This window comes from Panthera uncia, assembly GCF_023721935.1.
Source record: "Panthera uncia isolate 11264 chromosome B2 unlocalized genomic scaffold, Puncia_PCG_1.0 HiC_scaffold_25, whole genome shotgun sequence".
In the NCBI taxonomy this organism is placed as follows: Eukaryota; Metazoa; Chordata; class Mammalia; order Carnivora; family Felidae; genus Panthera; species Panthera uncia.
Window position 1 is genome coordinate 24,194,353 of NW_026057581.1, and position 21,753 is coordinate 24,216,105.

At 41.5% G+C, this 21,753-nt stretch overlaps 1 protein-coding gene and 1 long non-coding RNA gene across 2 annotated transcripts; one reads left to right on the forward strand and one right to left on the reverse strand.

Annotated features, from left to right (window-relative positions):
* Nucleotides 1–4,622: 4,622 nt before the first annotated feature.
* On the reverse strand, nucleotides 4,623–11,824 carry LOC125908456 (uncharacterized). Its single transcript, XR_007453384.1, has 3 exons — nucleotides 11,747–11,824; nucleotides 8,722–8,869; nucleotides 4,623–6,512 (listed from the first exon to the last, which is right to left on the reverse strand). It is a non-coding gene; the product is annotated as an uncharacterized LOC125908456 (long non-coding RNA).
* An 11-nt stretch (nucleotides 11,825–11,835) lies between these two features.
* Nucleotides 11,836–19,939, forward strand: SERPINB1 (serpin family B member 1). The gene is made up of 7 exons (XM_049611297.1): nucleotides 11,836–11,915; nucleotides 13,110–13,285; nucleotides 15,064–15,201; nucleotides 16,198–16,315; nucleotides 17,343–17,485; nucleotides 17,571–17,738; nucleotides 19,410–19,939. Exons 2-7 carry the CDS (start codon nucleotides 13,118–13,120, stop codon nucleotides 19,812–19,814), a joined length of 1,140 nt encoding a protein of 379 aa, XP_049467254.1. The 5' UTR covers nucleotides 11,836–11,915; nucleotides 13,110–13,117; the 3' UTR covers nucleotides 19,815–19,939.
* The last annotated feature ends 1,814 nt before the right edge of the window (nucleotides 19,940–21,753 follow it).

Consider the following 21,753-nt stretch of genomic DNA (forward strand, 5'->3'; position numbering starts at 1 on the left):
CAGGGGAAAGCCACCCCTCCAAGGCAGCTCTTACACAGCACTCCATGCGGTCACTACTGGACCCTGTCCGCTCTGAGAAGCAGACACTTCCATCTCTACTTTGCTCCTTACCTCTACTTCTGTCAGAACCCAGAGTGGTGAGTAGTCCCTGGGTTCTTGACAAAAAATGCAGCCCGAATTGCTGATTTCTCAGACACTTAGACTCAGAACAAAAATCAGAACTCTGATGTTAACTCATCAAACTCTGTTCAAAGTAGAAATTTCCTCTTCATTATCCCTGAGTAGATGACCACATTGGCTGCAGTGACAAAATGTGCATCACTTTTCCATGAGGGCTTTACATTTGTGGAGGAGAAAGTCCCTGATGTTGCACTGACAGTTACTTTTCTGTAACACCCAATCCACTAGTTTCCAGAGCTGAGAACGAGCCTGTCTTCCCTGAGATCATGCTTGCTGGAACAGCACTCACACTGTGGAAGGCTGGCTGGGTGTCCCCATCCCCACACTCCCACCTGGCAGAGCTGGAGTGAGCACTTCCAGTCTTTCTCACCCAGGATCCCAGAGGCTCATTGGTCTGACTGGTGAATGTCTTTCATTAATTGTACTGTCATTATGGGTGAAATTAGAGGTTGTGGTTCCTGGGACAGGCTCTCATCTATGTTAAGCTTCCTGTCACCATACCCTAAACACACCTGCGCAGCCTTAGATGTCCTAACGTTAAAAACAAAAATTTTTTAAGCTTATTTATTTTGAGAGAGAGAGAGAGAGAGAGAGAGAGCAGGGTAGATGCAGAGAGAGAGGAAGAGATAGAGAATCCCAAGCAGGCTCCACACCAGCAGCACCTAGCCCTACGTGGGGCTCAAACTGACGAACCATGAGACCATGACCTGAGCCAGGAGTCATACGTCTAACCAACTGAGCCACCCAGGTTCCCCCTTAGATGTCCTAATTCTTAACTGTAATATCCAGTTATTGTGTGCATACAGGTGGCCCTGCTGTGGCCACCTCTGTGCTTTATCTGAATCTATTCTAACATTTGGAGACATTTCAATAAATCCACGCAAAAACCCTAGGAGGTTGCAATTATGATTCTTCTTTTACAGATAATGTAGCTGGGGCCCCTGAAGGTATGAGATGTTTGCCTCAAGGACTCAGCCAGGAAGAGGCAGCACTGGTCCTCTTACCACCAGGCTTCTTTCAAAGATGTCATATTGAACTGCCTATATCACCCTCAAGTTTCCTTCTTGCCCATTTTCTCTTTGAATTGAACAAATCCAATTCCTTCCAAAATTCTTTTTTTTGTCTTTTTTTTTAAATTTTATTTTTAAATTTACATCCAAATTAGTTTGCATTTAGTGCAACAATGATTTCAGGAGTAGATTCCTTAATGCCCCTTACCCATTTAGCCCATCCCCCCTCCCACAACCCCTCCAGTAACCCTCTGTTTGTTCTCCATATTTAAGAGTTTCTTATGTTTTGTCCCCCTCCTTGTTTTTATATTATTTTTGCTTCCCTTCCCTTATGTTCATCTGTTCTGTACCTTAAAGTCCTCATATGAGTAAAGTCATATGATATTTGTCTTTCTCTAATTTTGCTTAGCATAATATCCTCTAGTTTCATCCACGTAGTTGCAAATGGCAAGATTTCATTCTTTTTGATTGCCAAGTAATACTCCATTGTATATATATCCCACCTCTTCTTTACCTATTCATCCATTGATGGACATTTGGGTTCTTTCCATACTTTGGCTATTGTTGATAGTGTTGCTATAAACATTGGGGTGAATGTGCCCCTTTGAAACAGCACACCTGTATCCCTTGGATAAATACCTAGTAGTGCAATTGCTGGGTCGTAGGGTAGTTCTATTTTTAATTTTTTGAGGAACCTCCATACTGTTTTCCAGAGTGGCTGCACCAGTTTGCATTCCCACCATCAATGCAAAAGAGATCTTCTTTCTCCACATCATTGCCAACATCTGTTGTTGCCTGAGTTGTTAATTTTAGCCATTCTGACAGGTGTGAGGTGGTATCTCATTGTGGTTTTGATTTGTATTTTCCTGATGATGAGTGATGTTGAGCATTTTTTCATGTGTCAGTTGGCCATCTGGATGTCATGTCTTTTGGCCATTTCTTCACTGGATTCTTTGTTTTTTGGGTGTTGAGTTTGATAAGTTCTTTATAGATTTTGGATACTAACCCTTTATCTGATATGTCGTTTACAAATGTCTTCTCCCATTCTGTCGGTTGCCTTTTAGTTTTGCCGATTGTTTCTTTCTCTGTGCAGAAACTTTTTATTTTGATGAGGTCCCAATAGTTCACTTTTGTTTTTGTTTCCCTTGCCATCAGAGATGTATTGAGTAAGAAGTTGCTGCGGCCAAGATCAAAGAGGTTTTTGCCTGCTTTCTCCTTAAGGATTTTGAGGGCTTCCTGTCTTACATTTAGGTCTTTCATCCATTTTGAGTTTATTTTTGTGTATGGTGTAAGAAAGTGGTCCAGGTTCATTCTTCTGCATGTTGCTGTCCAGTTTTCCCAGCACCACTTGCTGAAAAGACTATCTTTATTCCACTGGATATTCTTTCCTGCTTTGTCAAAGATTAGTTGGCCATACGTTTGTGGGTCCATTTCTGGGTTCTCTATTCTGTTCCATTGATCTGTGTGTCTGTTCTTGTGCCACAATTCCTTCCAAAATTCTTAGCGGAGTGTTACCCTCATCTTCCTCTGGATATCTGTGGCATGCACATCTAAAGCCATTCTCTAAATAGATCAGGTCAGAGCATAGGACAGTGGGACTCCCTGTCACTGGATGAGGACTATGCGTCTACTGGGACCTTCACTGGCGAACACTGAGTTTGCAGTCATTTACAATTTCAGATTTTTTTTTTCATGTGAACTGCTACTACAACAGGCCTCCTATCTCTGGTATTTGTGAAAAATTAATTTCTTAAAATCTAAATGTAAAACATCTATATTCTCTTTGTTACACTTTTTCATATTGGTTTGGGACGACATTTCAGTCATGGGAGTTCCTTTGAATAAACATTAGATTTGTGCTTTTTGTGAATGTATTCTTTGGCTCCTTTATGACTACTGAAGTTGTTTATGAGGGAGTAAGACAGGACCATACCAAAGGCAGAGCCCTGCAGCACACCTCCAGAGACCTCAGTCCTCAAGTGAGCCAGCTTTTAGGTCATTTCCATAAACATCTAACACTCCTTTGCTGTACATGACAATCACAGGCTTTGGTAAATGCCTCTTTCTCAGTTCTAAGTTCCCAGGGCCAATTTCTTTACACCATCTTCTGCCATGTATATTGTTTCCTCTCTGTGCTCCAGTTGATTGTCCTGGGACTTATACCCCTCTTGTTTGGCTCCATTTCCATTTAAATTGGAGTTAGCCTAACTTTTGCTTTGAAAAGGTTTTTTTCCACTCACCTTTCATCAAGAAATTTTACTGAATATCATGTCATCTGTCCACACAGCTTGATTTATTCTGGACTATAACCTTCAGTCATCTATCCAGGCTTTTTTCCACCATATTCGTTAAACATCTACTATATGTTTTGTGTTTTTCTGTATACTCGGGATAGGGCAGTGAAAAACAGGGTCAAAGCCCTGTTTCCACGTGACAATTTGTGAAAAAGACACAATGCATTCATAAACATGATGACTTGTGATGGCAATGGGGGCTGGAAAGCCAACAGAAAGTAACTTGGAACAAGGGCAGAGGCCTAGGGGCCAGGTTAGGTCCCAACAAAGAGGTGGCACTGAGCAAAGACCAGACTTACAAGAAGTCAGCCATTCCAGGAAGAGGTAGTAGCAGCAACAAAGATCTGGAAGAAAGTGGGACATCTTTCAATATCTTTGAGATATTGAAAACAGACCCAGGAAATGGGGGGGGGTGGTGAGGTCAAAAAAACACTGATTGACAGGTATATTTGCTTTTCAAAATTAATTAATTAATTAATTAATTTAGAGAGAGAGAGCAGGCGCAAGCAGGGGGAAGGGCAGAGGGACAGAGAGATGATCTTTTTTAAAAAAATTTTTTTGGGGGGGGGGCACCTGGGTGGCTGAGTCGGTTAAGTGTCCAACTTTTGCTCAGGTCATGATCTCACGGTTTGAGAGTTCGAGCCCCATGTTGGGCTCTGTGCTGATGGCTTGGAGACTGGAGCCTGCTTCAGATTCTGAGTCTCCCTCTCTCTCTGTTCCTCCCCCGCTTGCACTCTGTCTCTCAAAAATAAAGATTAAAAAAATAAAAAAAAATAAAAAATGTTTTAACATTTATTCATACCTTTGAGAGACAGAGAGAGACAGAACATTAGTGGGGGAAAGGCAGAGAGAAAGGGAGACAGAGAATCCAAAGTAGGTTCTAGGCTCTGAGCTGTCAGCACAGAGCCTGGCACAGTGCTCGAACCCATGAACTGAGAGATCATGACCTGAGTCGAAGTTGGGCGCTTAACCGACTGAGCCACCCAGCCGCTCCAGAGAAAGAGAATCTTAAGCAGGCTCCACACTCAGCGCAGAGCTTGACACAGGGGTTGATCCCAGGACCCCAGGATCATGACCTGAGCAGAAATCAAGAATTGGATGTTCAACCAACTGAGCCACCCAGGCGCCCTGACAGGTATACTTCTAAGAGAAAATTAATTTTATGAATATTTCTGCTATCCTGGTAAGGGGAACTGAACTTACATGAAGAAGGAGAACTACTGGAGTGTTCCTGGCATTAAACATCTTAGCAGATGACTGGTTTTTTAAATAATGATGACATTTGGCCCTCTAGTGGATAAAGTTATGTTACACAGCTGACATTTTAACACTAGGTTTGTGCCATTATTTGTCAGAAAATAAAAGGACTAGAAGAAATTTTCATAGGTTATTGTATCTATGTCTCTAATCTCAATCGTTAAGCTGCCCAAGAGATGAAAATGTAGCTAATGCAGAATTTCTCAGGAGCATCTAGACACCTGCAGCCACAGCCCAGGGGCCAAAATTATTCATTGTCATGAAATTGCTGTGTCTCACCTAAAGCTGTCACACCATTTATAGGAAAACATTATTTGCAGAGTGATTTTGAGTCATTTTGCTTGTTTTAACAAGTTAAAAATAAGTTATTGAAATAAGTTTAATAATTCCTTAGGTAGATAGTAATTCTCACATTTCTCTTTTAAAATAAATACAGCTCTTGGTATGCAAAAATTAACTTTTTAAGTTTAAAATGTTTCCATGCTCATGGAATACTGTAAATTTTGTTGATGTCTTTAAAGGTTGATTATCTAAAACAAAATATCCAGAGAGCACAATAACATGGAAATAATTTACTTGTAAGAACCACATTTAACATATTCACAAAACACTGTTGTGAGACTTATAACTCCATCAAGCTTCATGTTGATTAAAAGTATAACAGTTTGCTCTAATTACAGTTTCTTTTTATTTTTTGTAATGTTTATTTATTTTTGAGAGACAGAGAGAGCACACACTTGGGGAAGGGGCAAAGGGAGAAGAGGGAGAGAGAGAGAGAGAGAGAGAGAGAGAGAGAGAGAGCGGGAGAGGGAGAGGGAGAGAGAGAGAACCCCAAGCAGGCTCCTCACTGTTAGCAAAGAGCCCTACATGGGGCTCAATCTCACCAACTGTAAGATCATGACCTGAGTGGAAATCAAGAGTCGGATGCTTAACCAACTGAGTCACCCAGTCACCCCACAGTTTTTTAAATTGAATGGCCAAACAAGCTAATTCAAAATTAGCTTTTTGAAAAGAGGGAGGGGGGAAAATCAAGATTTTTGTGGGAGTGCTGGATGATCAATGATCAGCTTGTTTGAAGGTCAAGTGTAAGAGTAACTCCCTTCTACTTTCAGGATGTGGGGCAGGAGGAATAATTCAAGTGCAGGTGAAGGGTCATGAGGAAAACCCCATGGAGGACTGATGCTTCTTACTGTTGTAGGTCAAGCTGGGGCAGGAAGACTCGGTGGGAAGTAATGCTGGCAGCACCCAAGATGAGAGGCATGAAGACGTCTTCTTGTTAGGAAGAGCTCCCTTTCGCCCACCAGCATTGAGACCTCAGATTGGGAGAAAGAAGCGTGCACACAGCATTGGAGAAATCTGTGTGAACACTCGGGGAAGCTCTCCTTTCAAACACAAACCGAGGAAGGAGTCCCTTGCATTCTACGTGGAGAGGGCACTTGTAGTCTGACGGACTTTGATTGACTTTCAATAACAGTGTTCTTCTTATAATGCCTTCTATCAGTCCATCTTGTTTTGAGCATCTGATTTTCACTTTTTTCAGTTCCTTTTCTAGAAAGTCTACTTTGCTTTGGAGCATAGATTTGGGAGCACTGAGTTTTTCATACAGTGACTTGGCATTTCAGATGACTTTACTCAAGTCTGGTGGTCTTTACAGGTGAGTCTTCATACTCTTTCATAAGAATGCCAAATTTGTGGATTCGTTTATACTTATTCCAATGAATGCAGCACGTGTTTCCCCACTCAAGCCCGGCTTTTATCTGACCGGAAACTTCTGCACAAAATGAAAAAGACTGTAAAAATTTCAGCTACTACTGCATGGTACTACCAACTTGGGCAGACAGCTCAGAGCACAGGGGCTGGCCTCGCCTTCAGGCAACCCCACCACAGCCTGGCAAAGCCCCTACAGGACTAGCCTCAATGTCTCCTCCAGCCCGCTGGGGACTGACTCCTTACAGTGGTTGCTGGGGCTGTGTCTATCAGAGAGTGCTCCAGCACAGGACCACTTGTCACATAGCACAAGGGACAAATCTCATGGGAGAAGAGTCGGCATGAAAACAACCTCACCTGCGCCTGTCCCTGCCCAGGACTCCTTTATCTTTTGCTCATACATTCTACTCCTTTCTCAATATAACTCTGTAATTATAAATCCAGCGACTTGTCAGGCATTTGGAGGTACATTAGTCTGTTAGATCACTTGACATTATTTTGTCTATAGTAAAATATAATGCACGGATCATAAGGATAATTGAAAAGTTAATTATAAGGCATGTACCCAAGTAACCCAGGTCAAAAAATCAAATACTCTTCCCTCCAAGTGGCCCCTCCAGATAACAGCCCCCACTTCCCCTAATAGGTAACAAGTCTTCTGACTTTTGAAATCATTTTCCTTGCTTTTCTCTAAAGCAGTACAATTTGCTTTAAGCTTGATTTTGAGATTTATATAAGTGAAATAATGTTGAAATGTAATCTTTTGAAACATTTTTTAATGTTTATATATTTTTTTAAGGCAGAGAGAGAGACAGAGCTCAAGCAGGGAAGAGGCAGAGAGAGAGAGGGAGACACAGAATCTGAAGCAGGCTCCAGGCTCTGAGCTGTCAGCACAGAGCCTGGCTTGGGGCTCAAACTCACAAACCATAAGATTGTGACCTGAATCGAAGTTGGATGATTAATTGACTGAGTCACCCAGGTGCCCCTTGAAATGTAGTCTTTTTGAATTGATCTTCTTTTGCTCAACTTATGTTTTGGAATTTTATCCCGTTGTGAACCCAGTAATAATTTCACATCCCACTGGATGGACATATCAGTTCTTGTATCTATTCTTGTACTATTGATCTTTGTAGCTCACCAGTAAAGCTACTTGAACACTCCTGTACATGTCTTTGATGTAAATGTGAACAAATTTCCCTAGGAGAAGGAATAATTGCCAGGTCAACATTCTTAAATAACATTGAACTCTTTTCCAAAGTACTTTTATCAGTTCATAATCCCCCAAGGAGTGAGAGGATTCCAGTGGCTCTATACACTTGCCCATACTTGGAATTGTTAGAATTAAAAATTTTTGTCAATATAAGGTATTTCACTAAAATTTGTATTTAACACCTTTTTATGCATTATAAACCATTTGGATTTTTCTCTTTGAAAGGGTTTATTCAAATTATTTGCCTTTTTAAAAGTTTTTATTGTGATCTGTATAAGTTATACACATGCACACACACACAGACAACAGTCTTTGCTTGATTTAAAAATATTTTTTTAATGTTTTATTTATTTTTGAGACAGAGAGAGAAAGAGAATGAGTGAGGGAGGATGAGAGAGAGAGGGAGACACAGAATCTGAAGCAGGCTCCAGGCTCTGAGGTGTCAGCACGGAGCCCAATGCGGGGCTCGAACTCACAAACTGTGAGATCATGACCTGAGCTGAAGTTGGACACTTAACCAACCTAGCCACCCAGGCACCCCTTTGCTTGATTTTTGATGGTGCTTTAAGTGGTATTTTTCTTTTAGTTTCATTTCCTGTCTGTTGCTAGTCCATAGAAATACTGATATTTTAGTCATTGTCTTGCTAAACATGCTTGGTAAATCTAAGTATAGAGCTGAATAAAATGATTAGTGCACTTATCAGAATGGCCATATATAAAACACTGCCCCTAAAGGATTTAGGATATCTTTTCTTATAATCCACAGGAATATTTACAAAAATTGGCCACATCCTGGACTATGAAGCAAGTCTCAAAACACTTCTGAAGATTAAAATAATACAGAGATCATGTTCTCTAATCACACTACAATTAACCTAGGAGTCAATAACATAGACAATTAGTTCTCAAACATCTACTGGTGCTGCTTTGAGATTTTCTCATGGGTTTTATGAACGTGGCTGTGGATCTTTGAAAAATTTATACTGCATCTCGTTTATTGTGCACCTTGAACCAGTGGTTGATGTGTTCCCACATGACAGCATAGACGGGAAGGGCTTTTTACCTGGATTTGGAGAGTTGTGTGGTTGCTGGATGTGGGAGAACAGGAAGGGCATGCGGCTTACAGCTCATCCCTTGGGCACAAGCCACTGATCACAGTTAGGGGGTGGACACGCTGGATGACATGGCAGCCAGCGTCAAGCTGATTGATCCTGTGGCAGGGGAGAAAGGGGAGACAGGAAATAAGATAATCACTAACATCCAACATTTTTCATTGCTACTTTTTAATTTTTATTCAAGTATAACATACATGCAGAAAAGCACAAAAATTATGTGTACAACTCAATGTATTATCACAAAATGAATACATCTGTGTAACCACTACCCATGTCAAGAAATGCCACATTATCAGCACCCCAGAACCCTCCCCACCTTGTGCTGCTCCCACTCACCACCCTTGTGTTAAACATGAAACTGGGATTTGCTTTTGTCAGTTATGGTAAGACCACTGGTATGGAAATGATAATCATGAAGGAAATTTATACTCACAGATCCCTAGAAATAAAAGGCAAACCAGGCTACACCACACCAGACCATGTAGGACCTGGGCCAGGAGGCAGAAGGCAAGAGGGCAGAGCATGGCCCAGAGCCTTTATAGGGGTTCTCACGGGAAGGAACGGGCAAGGCAAGGTAGGTACTCTAAGTAAACTTAAGGATTGGGTAATTTAAATCATTTTTCTGGGCTCTGGGCTATTTAGGTGGTTTCTAGCTATCTGGTACCTGGCCCTGGGGTGATTTAGGGCAGGGTGATTTAGGGCAGGGGGAGCCCTGGCTTGGGGTGTGGGAGTTTGATAAAAAAAGATATATGAGAGTATGGTCACCCAACTGGTTGGTTTGTATGCCAAAGTTTCACTCTCAGGGTAATCATTCCCAATCTCTAGAAATTAGCTAGCCTTGGTGGGGGCACTCTTTCCAGGATCAGGGCCTCAAATGCCAGAGCACCAAGAATACAGAAAATAAGAAAAATATAGTCAATATAATACTCCTTCCTCCCCAGAGAGAGCATCTTTCCTGACTTCAAACACCATGAGTTAGTTCTGCCTGTTTTTGAATTTTTCATAACTGGAACCATATAGCTTATACTCCTTTGTTCAACAGTGTATGGGGGAGATTCAGTCATGTTGTTGTGTATTGCTGTAGTGTATTCATTTCCACATGTAGTGTATACATGTAGTGTATTATTATGTCGTGTTAATTCATCTAGTTTTCTGGGGCACCTGGGTGGCTCAGTCGGTTGCAGGTCAACTTTGGCTCAGGTCATGATCTCAAGGGTTCATGAGTTTGAGTCCTGCATTGAGCCCCACATCAGGCTCTGTGCTGACAATGCAGAGCTTGCTTGGGATTCTCTCTCTCTCTCTCTCTCTTTCTGCCCCTTCCCCACTCGTGCTTTCTCTCTCTCAAAAAGAAATAAATAAGCTTAAAAAAATTATCTCTTCTTCTGTTGATGGGCATTTAGGTGGTTTCCAGTTTGGGTCTAACATAAATAATGTTGCTATAAACATTCTTGTACATATTTCCAGGTGCACGTGCTCACAGCACATTTTCACTGGGTATATTCCTGGGGGTGAAATTGCTGGATCACAGTTAGGGTAAACGTGTTTGAGGTTTAGTAGAAATGGCAGATATTGTCCAAACTGGCTATACCATCAGAGTGTATGAGAGTATCTCTGCATGAACTTTGGTAGTGGCCATACAGTTTAAAGCCACAAGTAGAACACTCCAGTGTTATTCAACAGAATAGTTACTTTGTCTTGATCTTAGATAGTAAATGTATTGATTTAGGAATGGTTTCCTTTTATATTTGACCCAGATTACTAACCCCAGGTAAGTACAAATGCAAAATACCAGGAGAAAAAAAAAATTCAGAACACTTTTTTTTGTTTGTTTATGTGTCTCTGATTGTCATTTAACACATTTTCAGTGAAGTTTTGCACTCTTGACTATCTCACATTGACCTCTTAGCAGAAGCTAATAAGCAGTTCTTTAAATCTGTATGAAATGATGGACAGGTTACCAGATGTGATCAAATCATTTCAACTTAATTGTGGCTGGTTTCAATAAATGTTGGTTTCTTTATTCTAATAAACTATAAAGCACTCTACAATCTTAGTTATTAAATTCTCGCTGCTTTTTTATTACTAGGGAGAGTATTTTTATTACTCATTACTGTAATACAGTGATTTCTTTGTTCCTTTTCATTATAAATAAGTTCTCACAGTTGAAAAAAATCTATAAATCCATTCACACTATATTGTCCATACTAAATAAAACAATAGGATTTTTCCTCTGCCCCCTTTTCATGTTGAGATTTGCCAAAAAAAAGAACACAAAAAACAAACAAATAAAAAACAAACAAACAAACAAACAAAAACAGGGGAGAAGTTCCATGATGCAGAATTATTTCATACCCTCAATACTATAAATTTTGGTGAAACTACATACCCAGATCTTTAAAGGGAGAAACAAAAGCCCCACAGAAATAGTTATTGCCTTTACTATTCAACCATAGCCATCCATTCTGTTTTAACAGTCCAGGAAGAAAAATTGATGAGTCTACGCTTTAGCATAGTGGCTAAGAAATACTTCATTCAAACAGATGTGAGTTGTCATTATGTGTGAGATGTGAGCTGACTCAGTTGGTGTAGTCATCACCTGTGAGGAAGTATTGGGGCTGAGTTTTCACTTTGGTACTAGAAAGACAGTGACATCAAGGATGCTGTTTGGAGCTGTTTCTGTTTTCTCTTATCCCGGAGGCCCCCCTTTTCCCTTAGGCAAGAGTTCCCAAATTTGTTCCCCACACCAAAAAATAAATACAAACAAATAACCTCAGAGTTTGGAGTATATCATACATAGATGGGACTCAAAAATTTGCCCTCTAAGAGGTGACACATTATAATCATCTCAGTCATTCATATTTTAGTAAGAAATGGCCCATCAGATCCTTGCCAGGGATCTGAGATTGCCTAGAACTCAGAGAGATGCTGATTCCCTGGGGAGGACACTGCTCCTGGCGCGGAGACCACACTCACCTCAGCCTCTATGGAAGCACACAGACTCCTAGGACGTCATCTGGGGTAAGAGCCAACGCCCTGCCCACCCCGGCGGCACTCCCCTTCCGCAACTATAAAGGCCTTTGGCCGCGGCGCTTCTTCCTACACCTCGCGCCCCACTTCCCGGAGCCCGTCCAGTGCGGAGCCGGTAAGACCAGGGCCAGGGGCACGCGCAATGGGGAGGTGGCCGGGCGGGACAGGCCAGCCCGGGGCTCCGAAGGGCCCGGAGCTCTGGATGGCTGGTGATCTCCGCAGGCTCCGCCCGTCCGCGCCGACCGCTGCCGGCGCGGCATTCCTGCGCCACGGTCGCCACCGCCCCCAGCCGTGCGCTCCGCCCCCGGGCGCCCCCGATCACCCTCCACCGCGGCCGGGCTTCCAGGCCAGGCGGGCCAGCTGGAGACTGAGGTCGGGCTTGTCGGCAGAACAGTAGCCTGAGATCAGAATGTTTTCCTTCCTGTTCTCTCTTTTTCCCTGATCTGTTTGTGACAGTTTCCAGGCGGCCCGGGCTGGTGCTCGTTTCTGGCTTCTCCTTTCTGCGGATGGAGGAGGGGAAAGGAGACCAGTGCGATCCTAGAGATTCTTTATCAACAACAAAAATGTAGTTAATGACTTACACGCTAAGCAGCCGGCACAGCTAGTAGTCTTCCCTGCCTATATGCGGGGACATTGAGGCTCTGATAGAAGTCACGATGGTTAAGTGGGTGGCTGGTCCCAGAGGTCAGGTGCACCTACTTGTGCGCTGCCTCGCAGGAGTAGCCTGTCACCTTGTCCCTGTCGGGCTGCCTTGCCTAATTTGGACCTGCGTTGGGGTTTTCAACTCCCACATCCTACACTAGCTATGAGACTTGGGATTCTTAACCTCTGGAAACGTTAGACTGAATCTCAATAATGAGGACAATTATATCTCCTTTAGTGGAATTTGCTATAGTGCATAGGTAGGTAGTTATGATTTTCTAATTAGAAACATTCTTATTTCAGGTAAATATGGGCGGTGGATTCATTGCCCAAAGGAATGAGAGGCTTGAACCAAAGGAGCATGGAAATGTGTGTGCTCCTAAACTTAGGAAAGGCCCAGAGTGGGCCCCTCCTCAGGCTCACCAGTCTGCAAGCTCAGAGCCTTTTAGGGTAGCCTGGGTCCCGATCCTGTGTCCCTGCTGAGTCCCTGGCCAGTCATCCCTAGTCCTGCATTTGTGCACATGCTCTCCTGAAAATAGAGAGAGAGAGAGAGAAAATGCAAGTTTCATGGCGGTTGGCACAAGCTGAGGAGGACATGGGGAAATGCGGTTGCCTAATTTGCTGGTGTGGGCAGTGGGCAACTTGGGGCCTCTGTTTTGTGTTGCAGTCTTCACCATGGAGCAGCTGAGCACAGCAAACACCCAGTTCGCGGTGGACATGTTTCACGCTATGAATGAGGACAGTCCTACTGGGAATATATTCTTCTCTCCCTTAAGCATTTCATCAGCATTGGCCATGATCTTTCTGGGGACTCAAGGTGCTACTGCAGTACAGGTGTCCAAGGTCAGCAGAAACACCCAAAGACAACCTGCTTTTCCTTCCATCTCCCTGCTGATGGCTAGTCTCTACTGAAAAGTGCCTTTGAGTTCTTACAGTGTGTTTTTAAAACTGTACTTCTGTGTTCCACAACTATACATTGTGAGGTCAGAATATCAGAAGAATCCCCAAGAACAATCCATTTGTATGCAGGCTTTCATTCACAATCGGGTCCTTACAGAGCACCTGCTATATGCCAGCTACCGGTTTTTGTTTGGCTGAGGGAACAGCAGCGAAGAAAGCCGACAAAGCCCCTGCAGTGTGCCCCTTGTAGTCCAGTGGGCTTTCCTGTAAGCCATCGCATCTCTTCCTGAACTAGGATTTACCAGTTTCTGCCTCGCATGTGATGCCCTGCTCCTCATAAGTAATGTCTATTATGTAACATTACTTTCCAGCATAATGACACATGGGAAACACACATAGTGAAGTTGGCAGTGGTCAGCTTTTGAGGGGACAAGGCAACTGTGTGATTCTGTATTCCCTCTGCCTAGCTCCGTGCCTGGCACCAAGTGTGGCTCACTGGGCTGTGATGTGGCTGTGTGAGCGGGAGGGCCCTGCAGGGAGAGAGAAGTGAAGCGTAGCAGCTGTTAAGGGCAGGTCACTAGCACAGCAGGAGAAGCAGCTGCAGTGACTCGCCCTCCTCCTGTCCTTAGTGGGTGGGGAGGGCACTTCTGTACTAGATAGTTTTTAATTCTGAGAGGGGAACTCTGGCTTTGTTCGGAACCTAGGGAAAAGGAGTGCTGAAAGTGGTCTTTCTAACATACCAGTCACAAAGTGCACAGCACCTGCAGCTAGGGACAGTCCAGCCCTGGATTCAAGCTGACGGACCTGTTCCAGCTACAAAGCTTCTATTGCTGTACTTTATGGAGAACCAGTCGTCTTTATCAGTGCAGATATGACAGCATTTAAAAATTTTCAAAAATCCACTTTTTTTTTTTACCCCCTGGTACTAATTGTTAGTTGCTCTCACAGGGTAATATCAGCTTCATTTTGAGGCTTTCCAGGGATTTTATGACTTCAGTAAATAATAGTTTTAAGCGCCACCCCCCCATTTCAATTGAAGCAGATTGAGCATAGCAACTAGGCAAACATTCCATATCTTGGTGAGTGAATGCACTTTGTACACCGTATAGGTTTGTTCTTTGTGTCTTAAGAGCAAGGAGCCAGCCCAGGCCTCATAAAACCATAAAGGGACTTTTGATCTGTAACTGATACATGGGGGATTAAACTTTTGCCAAATGTTAAGTTTAAAGAAGTTATTTTTAAATAAGTGAGTTACTGATGCTAATGGTATAAGAAAAAAAAATCCCTCTATCTGTAATATCTTTGTGTTCCTGCATAGGTAATGATTCTTATTTTTACTGTTTATTTCTGAGAAATTTCAGTGAAATTATATTAGATTCAGAATAAGACATAAACATACCATTTAGAATTTTCTTTGGATAAAAAAGCAGACTTGTATAAATATTTAGGTTATTAACCCCTCATATTGCAGAGCTATAATTTTAACAAAAAGTGATTTAAAAGCAGTTTCTAGTGTTGTAATTATTGTGTCTCACAAAGCTGTACATTTTGGATTCTCTATTATTTGTTCTCCAATGAGAAATTAATAAAATATTGGGCTGGGGATCATAAATAATCAGTAATAAAAACCCATTAATTTAATATGATGGAAGCAAATGCCAAGGAATCACTTTATAATTTCAAACCAAATGGTTATAGAAAGAATGTTTTCTTTATTTTAGGCTCTTCATTTTGATACAGTTGAGGAGATTCATTCAAAATTTCAGAGTCTGAATGCCGATATCAACAAACGCGGAGCCTCCTATATTCTGAAACTTGCTAATAGGTTGTATGGAGACAAGAACTATAATTTCCTCCCTGTGAGTACTTTGCACTTCATGTTCAAAAGCTTACTAGACAGGGGCACCTGGGTGGCTCAGTTGGTTGAGTGTCCAACTCTTGATTTCAGCTCAGGTCATGATCCCAGGGTTGTGGGATCAAGCCCCATGTCCAGGTCTGTGTTGAGCTTGGAACCTGCTTAAGATTTCCCCCTGCCCCCACCTCTATCTCTGTCCTTCTCCCCCACTCTCCCTTGCTCATGCATGCTCTCTCTCTCTAAAATTAAAAAAAAAAATTTTTTTTAGAGAGAGAGAGAGAGAGAGAGACAGCTCGAGCAGGGGAGGGGCAGAGAAAGGGAGACACAGAGTCCAAAGCAGGCTCCAGGCACTGAGCTGTCAGCACAGAGCCCATTGTAGGAGTGGAACTGACAAGCCGTGAGATCAGGACCTAAGTTGAAGTTGGATGCTTAACTAACTGAGCCACCTAGGTGCCCCCCATCTCTAAAATTAAAAAAAAAAAAAAAACACAAAAAAACAATAAAACACTCACTAGACAATGCAGATTTTTTTCTAGCATAACCAAGTTCATAGAAATCAGTTTTAATTGTTATAAAAATCCAGAAAAATGGTACAGAATGAAAATATATGACAGTCAGAATTCTTATTAATCCATGTGGTTTCATTTTATAGTCTTCACAGTGAAAAGATTGATCCTGGCTGTTTTACTAAACCATGAATTCCACAATTCATTTCCAAGTACAATCAGTATGTTCTTATTTATGAAAATGTTAGCCAAGGTTGGAAAAGAATTGGTAAATTTTATACAATACCGAAACTACTGAACAGCAGTACTACAGTACTTAAAAACTATGGTACTTAAAAATAGTTAAGATGGTAAGCTTAATGTTATGTGTTTTTTTACCATAATGAAAAAATATAAAGTTAGAATTTTTTTGTTACAATGAAATTTATACCTTTTTTTTTGTTACAATGAAATTTTAGGAAACAAACATTTTCTGTTTTTGTTTTTTTAAACAGGAATTCTTAGCTTCGACTCAGAAAATGTATGGTGCTGAATTGGCCAGTGTAGATTTTCAGCAAGCCTCTGAAGAAGCAAGGAAGGTGATTAATGAGTGGGTCAAAGGGCAGACAGAAGGTGAGAGACCGGGCAGAACCTAATCATTCTCCTCCTGCCAGCTTCCCCACCTGCATCTGATTCCCCCTTCTTTTTTCCTGTTCCCTCATCCTGACTCTGGGAATCTAGGAGTTCATCCTGGGAATGAGCTCTGCACTGCCCAGTTGGACAGCGTTTGGGTGTAGAAATTCTTCCAAGAGGAAACTTCAACATGATTTAACTGAAATAGCTAAATACATTTCCCCCCATATGTTCCCAAAGCTACATTTTAAAATTAAAACTCACATTGTAGAATAAAAGGAATAAAAAAATTTGAGGAAAATCCAGCCTGGCCCCAATTATTTAATATATATATGGAAAGAAATATCCTAATACTTGTGAATGAATATTCACAAGCTGCTGTGGTCATAAATAATTTTTGTGAACTTCTTGTTAGTTTTTGTGAACTTAGAATCAGGGATGGTAGCTGGGACTGTCTGGTACAACTCTCTCTAGTCTAGTCATGGAAGGAGTCAGGGCACCGAACACTTGTCTTCCATACGAAGAACTGTTCATGGCCATGCGGTGGTCAAGGTGGATCCTGTGTTTCAGTGGAGTAGCTGTCCTACCTTTTGGATATTTATTAAAATCTTGTGTTTTGTTGTGTGTGTGTGTGTGTGTGTGTGTGAGAGAGAGAGAGAGAGAGAGAGAGAGAGAGAGAGAAGGCTTCTGCTTAGTGGATTTGAAAAAGTGATTTACTAGTAACTCAAAATATTTTCATCAAGGATTTTTTTTTTCCTGAAAAAGAATGGCCATTCACAAAATCAGCCTCATTGTTTACCACAAACTCCAGAAAATGAGAATTTTCTTGTTTTGGCCCTTTACCCTTTTATTTGGCATATTTAAAGTGCAAACATGTTAGTAGGGTTTTCCTAACTTAATACCATGTTAAAGGAAAATTAAGTACAGAATATGCTTTTGAATTGCATTTCAGGGAGAATCAAATGTCAGTTCCAATTTGGAATTCGGATATGTGGATCTTTTTTAAAAGTTAACTTTATCATTTTAGGGAAAATCCTGGAACTATTGGCTCCAGGTGTGGTTGACAGCATGACTAAGCTTGTGCTAGTGAATGCCATCTATTTCAAAGGGAACTGGGAGGAGGAGTTCATTAAGGAAGCCACTGACAATAAGCCCTTCCGCTTGAATAAGGTAAAGTGATGTAACTGGCTCAAATTCCTCTTTGCTCTAAGGATATGCAGATAAAAAGTGAGTGATTTTTTTTTCAACTGTCCAGAAAGAGACAAAAATGGTGAAAATGATGTATCAAAAGAAGAGATTTCCATATGGCTACATTGAGGACCTTAAGTGCCGCGTGCTAGAACTGCCTTACCGAGGCAAGGAACTCAGCATGATTATCCTGCTGCCAGATGACATTGAGGATGAGTCCACAGGTCTCAAGAAGGTAACCATTCCCAGCTTCATGCTTCACGTGTCCTGATGTATCGATTCTGCCTTGTGTGGTCGTGGGTGCTCACGCTGGCAGTAGGTGCTTGTTATGTGTTTACTGATGTGACTTTTCTTTCCAATGTTCTGTCATTCCTTTGTAAAGTAGCTTATGGACGTTACTACTCGAGCCCTAAGTTTCAATTTTCAGCTACTGTCAGTGAACAGGTGTGGTGGAGAACATCTAAAGATTTATATTAAATGTAACATGGGCCAGTGGCAACTCATGGCAACTCTCCTAAAAGAACTTTAGGGGAAAGGGCAATGTAATGAAAGTTGTTTTTTGAAACAAATTTTTGAAAATTAAAAATCCCAGGGGTGCCTGGGGCGGCTTAGTTGGGTAAGTATCTGACTTCGGCTCAGGTCACGATCTCGCAGTTCCTGAGTTCGAGCCCTGCGATGGGCTCTGTGCTGACAGCTCAGAGCCTGGAGTCAGCTTAGGATTCTGTGACTCCCTCTCTCTTTCTTCCCTTCCCCTGCTCATGCTCTGTCTCTGTCTCTCAAAAAATAAATAAATGTTAAAATTTTTTTTTAAATTTGAAAACCCCAAAACATTATACTACATAGTTTCATCATGTGCTATAAAACCCTATTACACTGCTCATTCTTGCTGCAATTCATATAGATTGTGAATTAAATTTCCAATAGCTACACAGCAGAAAAAAACTCATGTGACATGTTGGCTTGAGCGCTAAGCCTGTGTTCTAATATGAACTTTGTATGTGATTCCTATTCTGTGTCATTTAAAGGCTATGCCATCTTATGTCAGGACTCAGAATAGGCAAAACTGTTAAGAGTATGGTTTTCTTCAGCGTCTCTAGGCTGCTGTGTGGTTTTTCTCTACCCTATCCCTGATCAAACTTGCTTTCAGGAAGAGATGTAATATTAGCCATTTCCAAGTATAGAGTATGTATTAGAATCAACGTGTATCGTGAAAGAAATAATCAGCATCATTAGAACAAGTGGGTAATGGTTCTGTTCTAGCCCAATAGTAGTAATTATAACAGTAATGAAAATAGCTGTCTTTTATACTATGTGCCAAGCACTTTATGTATATTAACTAATTTAATACTCACACAGTGCTGTAGGTAGGTACTATTGTTACTCCTTTTTAAATGAGGAACTAGGTCTTTTTCTATTTTTACTTAGGAACGAAATCTATTAGAGATTACTTCAACTCTGTGAGGTTCACAGATAACCTCTGTGATCAATGGGATTCAGAATTAGTAGAAGAAAGCTTTAAAATCTTCCCTTATACCACTTAACTGATTAGGGTAACACAGCCATCATGGCCTATAACAGTAAGCTGGTGTGGTAGGAGCTTAGTAATTCCTGGGTGGATGGATGGGTGGGAAGGTGAGTGTATGGGTAGGTAGATAGATGGATACTTGATGGACCCAATGTCCATAGTTCCTGTACTTGGGCACTTGATGGCCTGGAACACAGCTCTGTTATATTATCACTAACCACTGAAAGAAATGAAATCTTTCAAATGGAATCTGTTCCAGCACAAGACATGGAGGAGACTGATGAGCAACTGATAAAATGGGTCCATTCATTCTAATAATGCTTTATTAGTTTACTTATCTAAAACTGTTTTCACCTCTTCTTTTTACTGTTCTCATTCCAGATTGAGGAACAATTGACTTCGGAAAAACTGCGTGGGTGGACCAAAGCTGAGAATCTGGATCGCATTGAAGTCAAAGTCTACTTGCCCAGGTTCAAGCTGGAAGAGAGCTACGACCTTAACTCCCACCTATACCGCCTGGGTGTAAAGGATCTTTTTAGTAGCAGCAAGGCTGATCTGTCCGGCATGTCAGGAGCTAGAGATCTTTTCATATCAAAAATTGTCCATAAGTCCTTTGTGGAAGTCAATGAGGAGGGCACAGAGGCGGCGGCTGCCACAGCAGGCGTTGCCACCTTTGCCATGCTGATGCCCGAGGAGGAATTTGTTGCCGACCATCCATTCATTTTCTTTATTAAGCATAATCCCTCTGCTAACATCCTGTTCTTGGGCAGATTGTCTTCCCCTTAGAAACTGGAAATACGGGGCGCCTGGGTGGCGCAGTCGGTTAAGCGTCCGACTTCAGCCAGGTCACGATCTCGCGGTCCGTGAGTTCGAGCCCCGCGTCAGGCTCTGGGCTGATGGCTCGGAGCCTGGAGCCTGTTTCCGATTCTGTGTCTCCCTCTCTCTCTGCCCCTCCCCCGTTCATGCTCTGTCTCTCTCTGTCCCAAAAATAAATAAAAAACGTTAAAAAAAAAAATTAAAAAAAAAAAAAAGAAACTGGAAATACAAGGTCATGCTTAGAGCTTTATTACCTGCACTTTCAATGGTGACAATTTTCATATATCTTTACCAATAAAACTACCATCTGAAAAAAGATCTTTAATTTCCTTTGTAAGTTCAGCTCTGTTGGCTGTTTACATACACCCATGAAATGTATAGATTCTTGACAACATAGTAGTCTATGAACTTGCTATGCTCTCCTGATGGCCAAAGGAAACATGATAATACTATAATTTAGTTTACAGACAGAATTTTGGAAGCCGAAATAGACATTGATTGTAGAAGGGAGGCTAAAAAACAGATATTCAATTGAAATATAGGAGGGCACCTCAATTAAGAGTCTGGGTTGTAAAGACAACCTTGCCTTGGCCAATATTTCTAATCCCTTGTTCTATAAGATTAGTATTTTTTAATTGTTCTTATTCTTTCAAACTATTAAAGAGTCACTGGTGATAGCCTGCCTTCCCTTTTTTTGTTGCCCTTTCTCCTCCCTAATATGGTGTTTGTGTGGGGTCACATGGAGTCAAGGAGTGGGTGCCTTCTCATAAAAGATTCCAAGAAATGACAAAAAAGAATAATGTAGTGGCAGAGACTGTTAAGCAAAGAGGGGGTACAAAGATCTCACTTGTTAACCATCTTCTTGCATGTTTTCTGATAAAAGTTCTTGGTTTCCATCATGTGATACATGTTTTTATGGCAATGGGGTGCCTTTATGCAATGCTGTGGTGTGGAGTTTGGAGAGGGTCTGATCAATATACATGTACTCCTTGGGATAAGGCTTGAAATGATACATTTTCTTGCTCCCACGAAACCAGTGGGCTGGTTAATAAACTTTCCTAAGATTCTGCAAGCCAGACTGATCTCAGTTCACTTGTTCACTCTGATCTTAGACAAGCCAAGAATAAAACAGAATTCTTGGCCTGACAGTACTGATGTCCGTGATGGCAAGAAGTGAGAACACAGAATAAAAACAACATCTTAGCAAATCTGTTGTCAGCAAGCTTTCCCTCCTTCATTTCTTCTTACAGAAGGAAATAAGGTAAAAACTCTAAAGTCTGTGCATTGTCTGGGAAGAGAATAAACGTACAGTTACAGCTACAGTCTATTTTAATGAGTTTAGGGTGCATGTTGTACAGTCTGAAGTGACCACTGGAAGAATAGTAAAAGGGTTTATAACTTTCAAAATAAACCAAAGAGAAAAAGGGAATAACAAAAAATGATCAATCCAAAAAAGAGGAAAGAAAGAAGAGAGAAAGGAATGCAAAGCACGCATGACAGATACCAAGATGGTATATTAAACTCCCAAGTATTTAAGTAATGACTTAAAATGCAAAATTGGCTAAAAATGTTCCAGTTACAAGACAAAGGTGGTCAGGCTAGACTGGAAAAATACCATATGGTGTTTACAGAAAATATGTTTATAACATAAAAATAGAGTTTGGGGCACCTGGGTGGCTCAGTCATTTAAGCATCTGACTCTTGATTTTGTCTCAGGTCATGATGTGACAGTCATGGTATCAAGCCCTGTGCTGGGCATGGAGCCTGCTTAATATTCTCTCTCTCTCTCTCTCTCTCTCTCTCTCTCTTTCTCTCTTTCTCTCCCCACCCCCCATCATGCTCTCTCTCTCAAAAAAATTGAGTTTGAAAGAAAATGAATGGAAAAGATATATACGGTGCAAATACCATA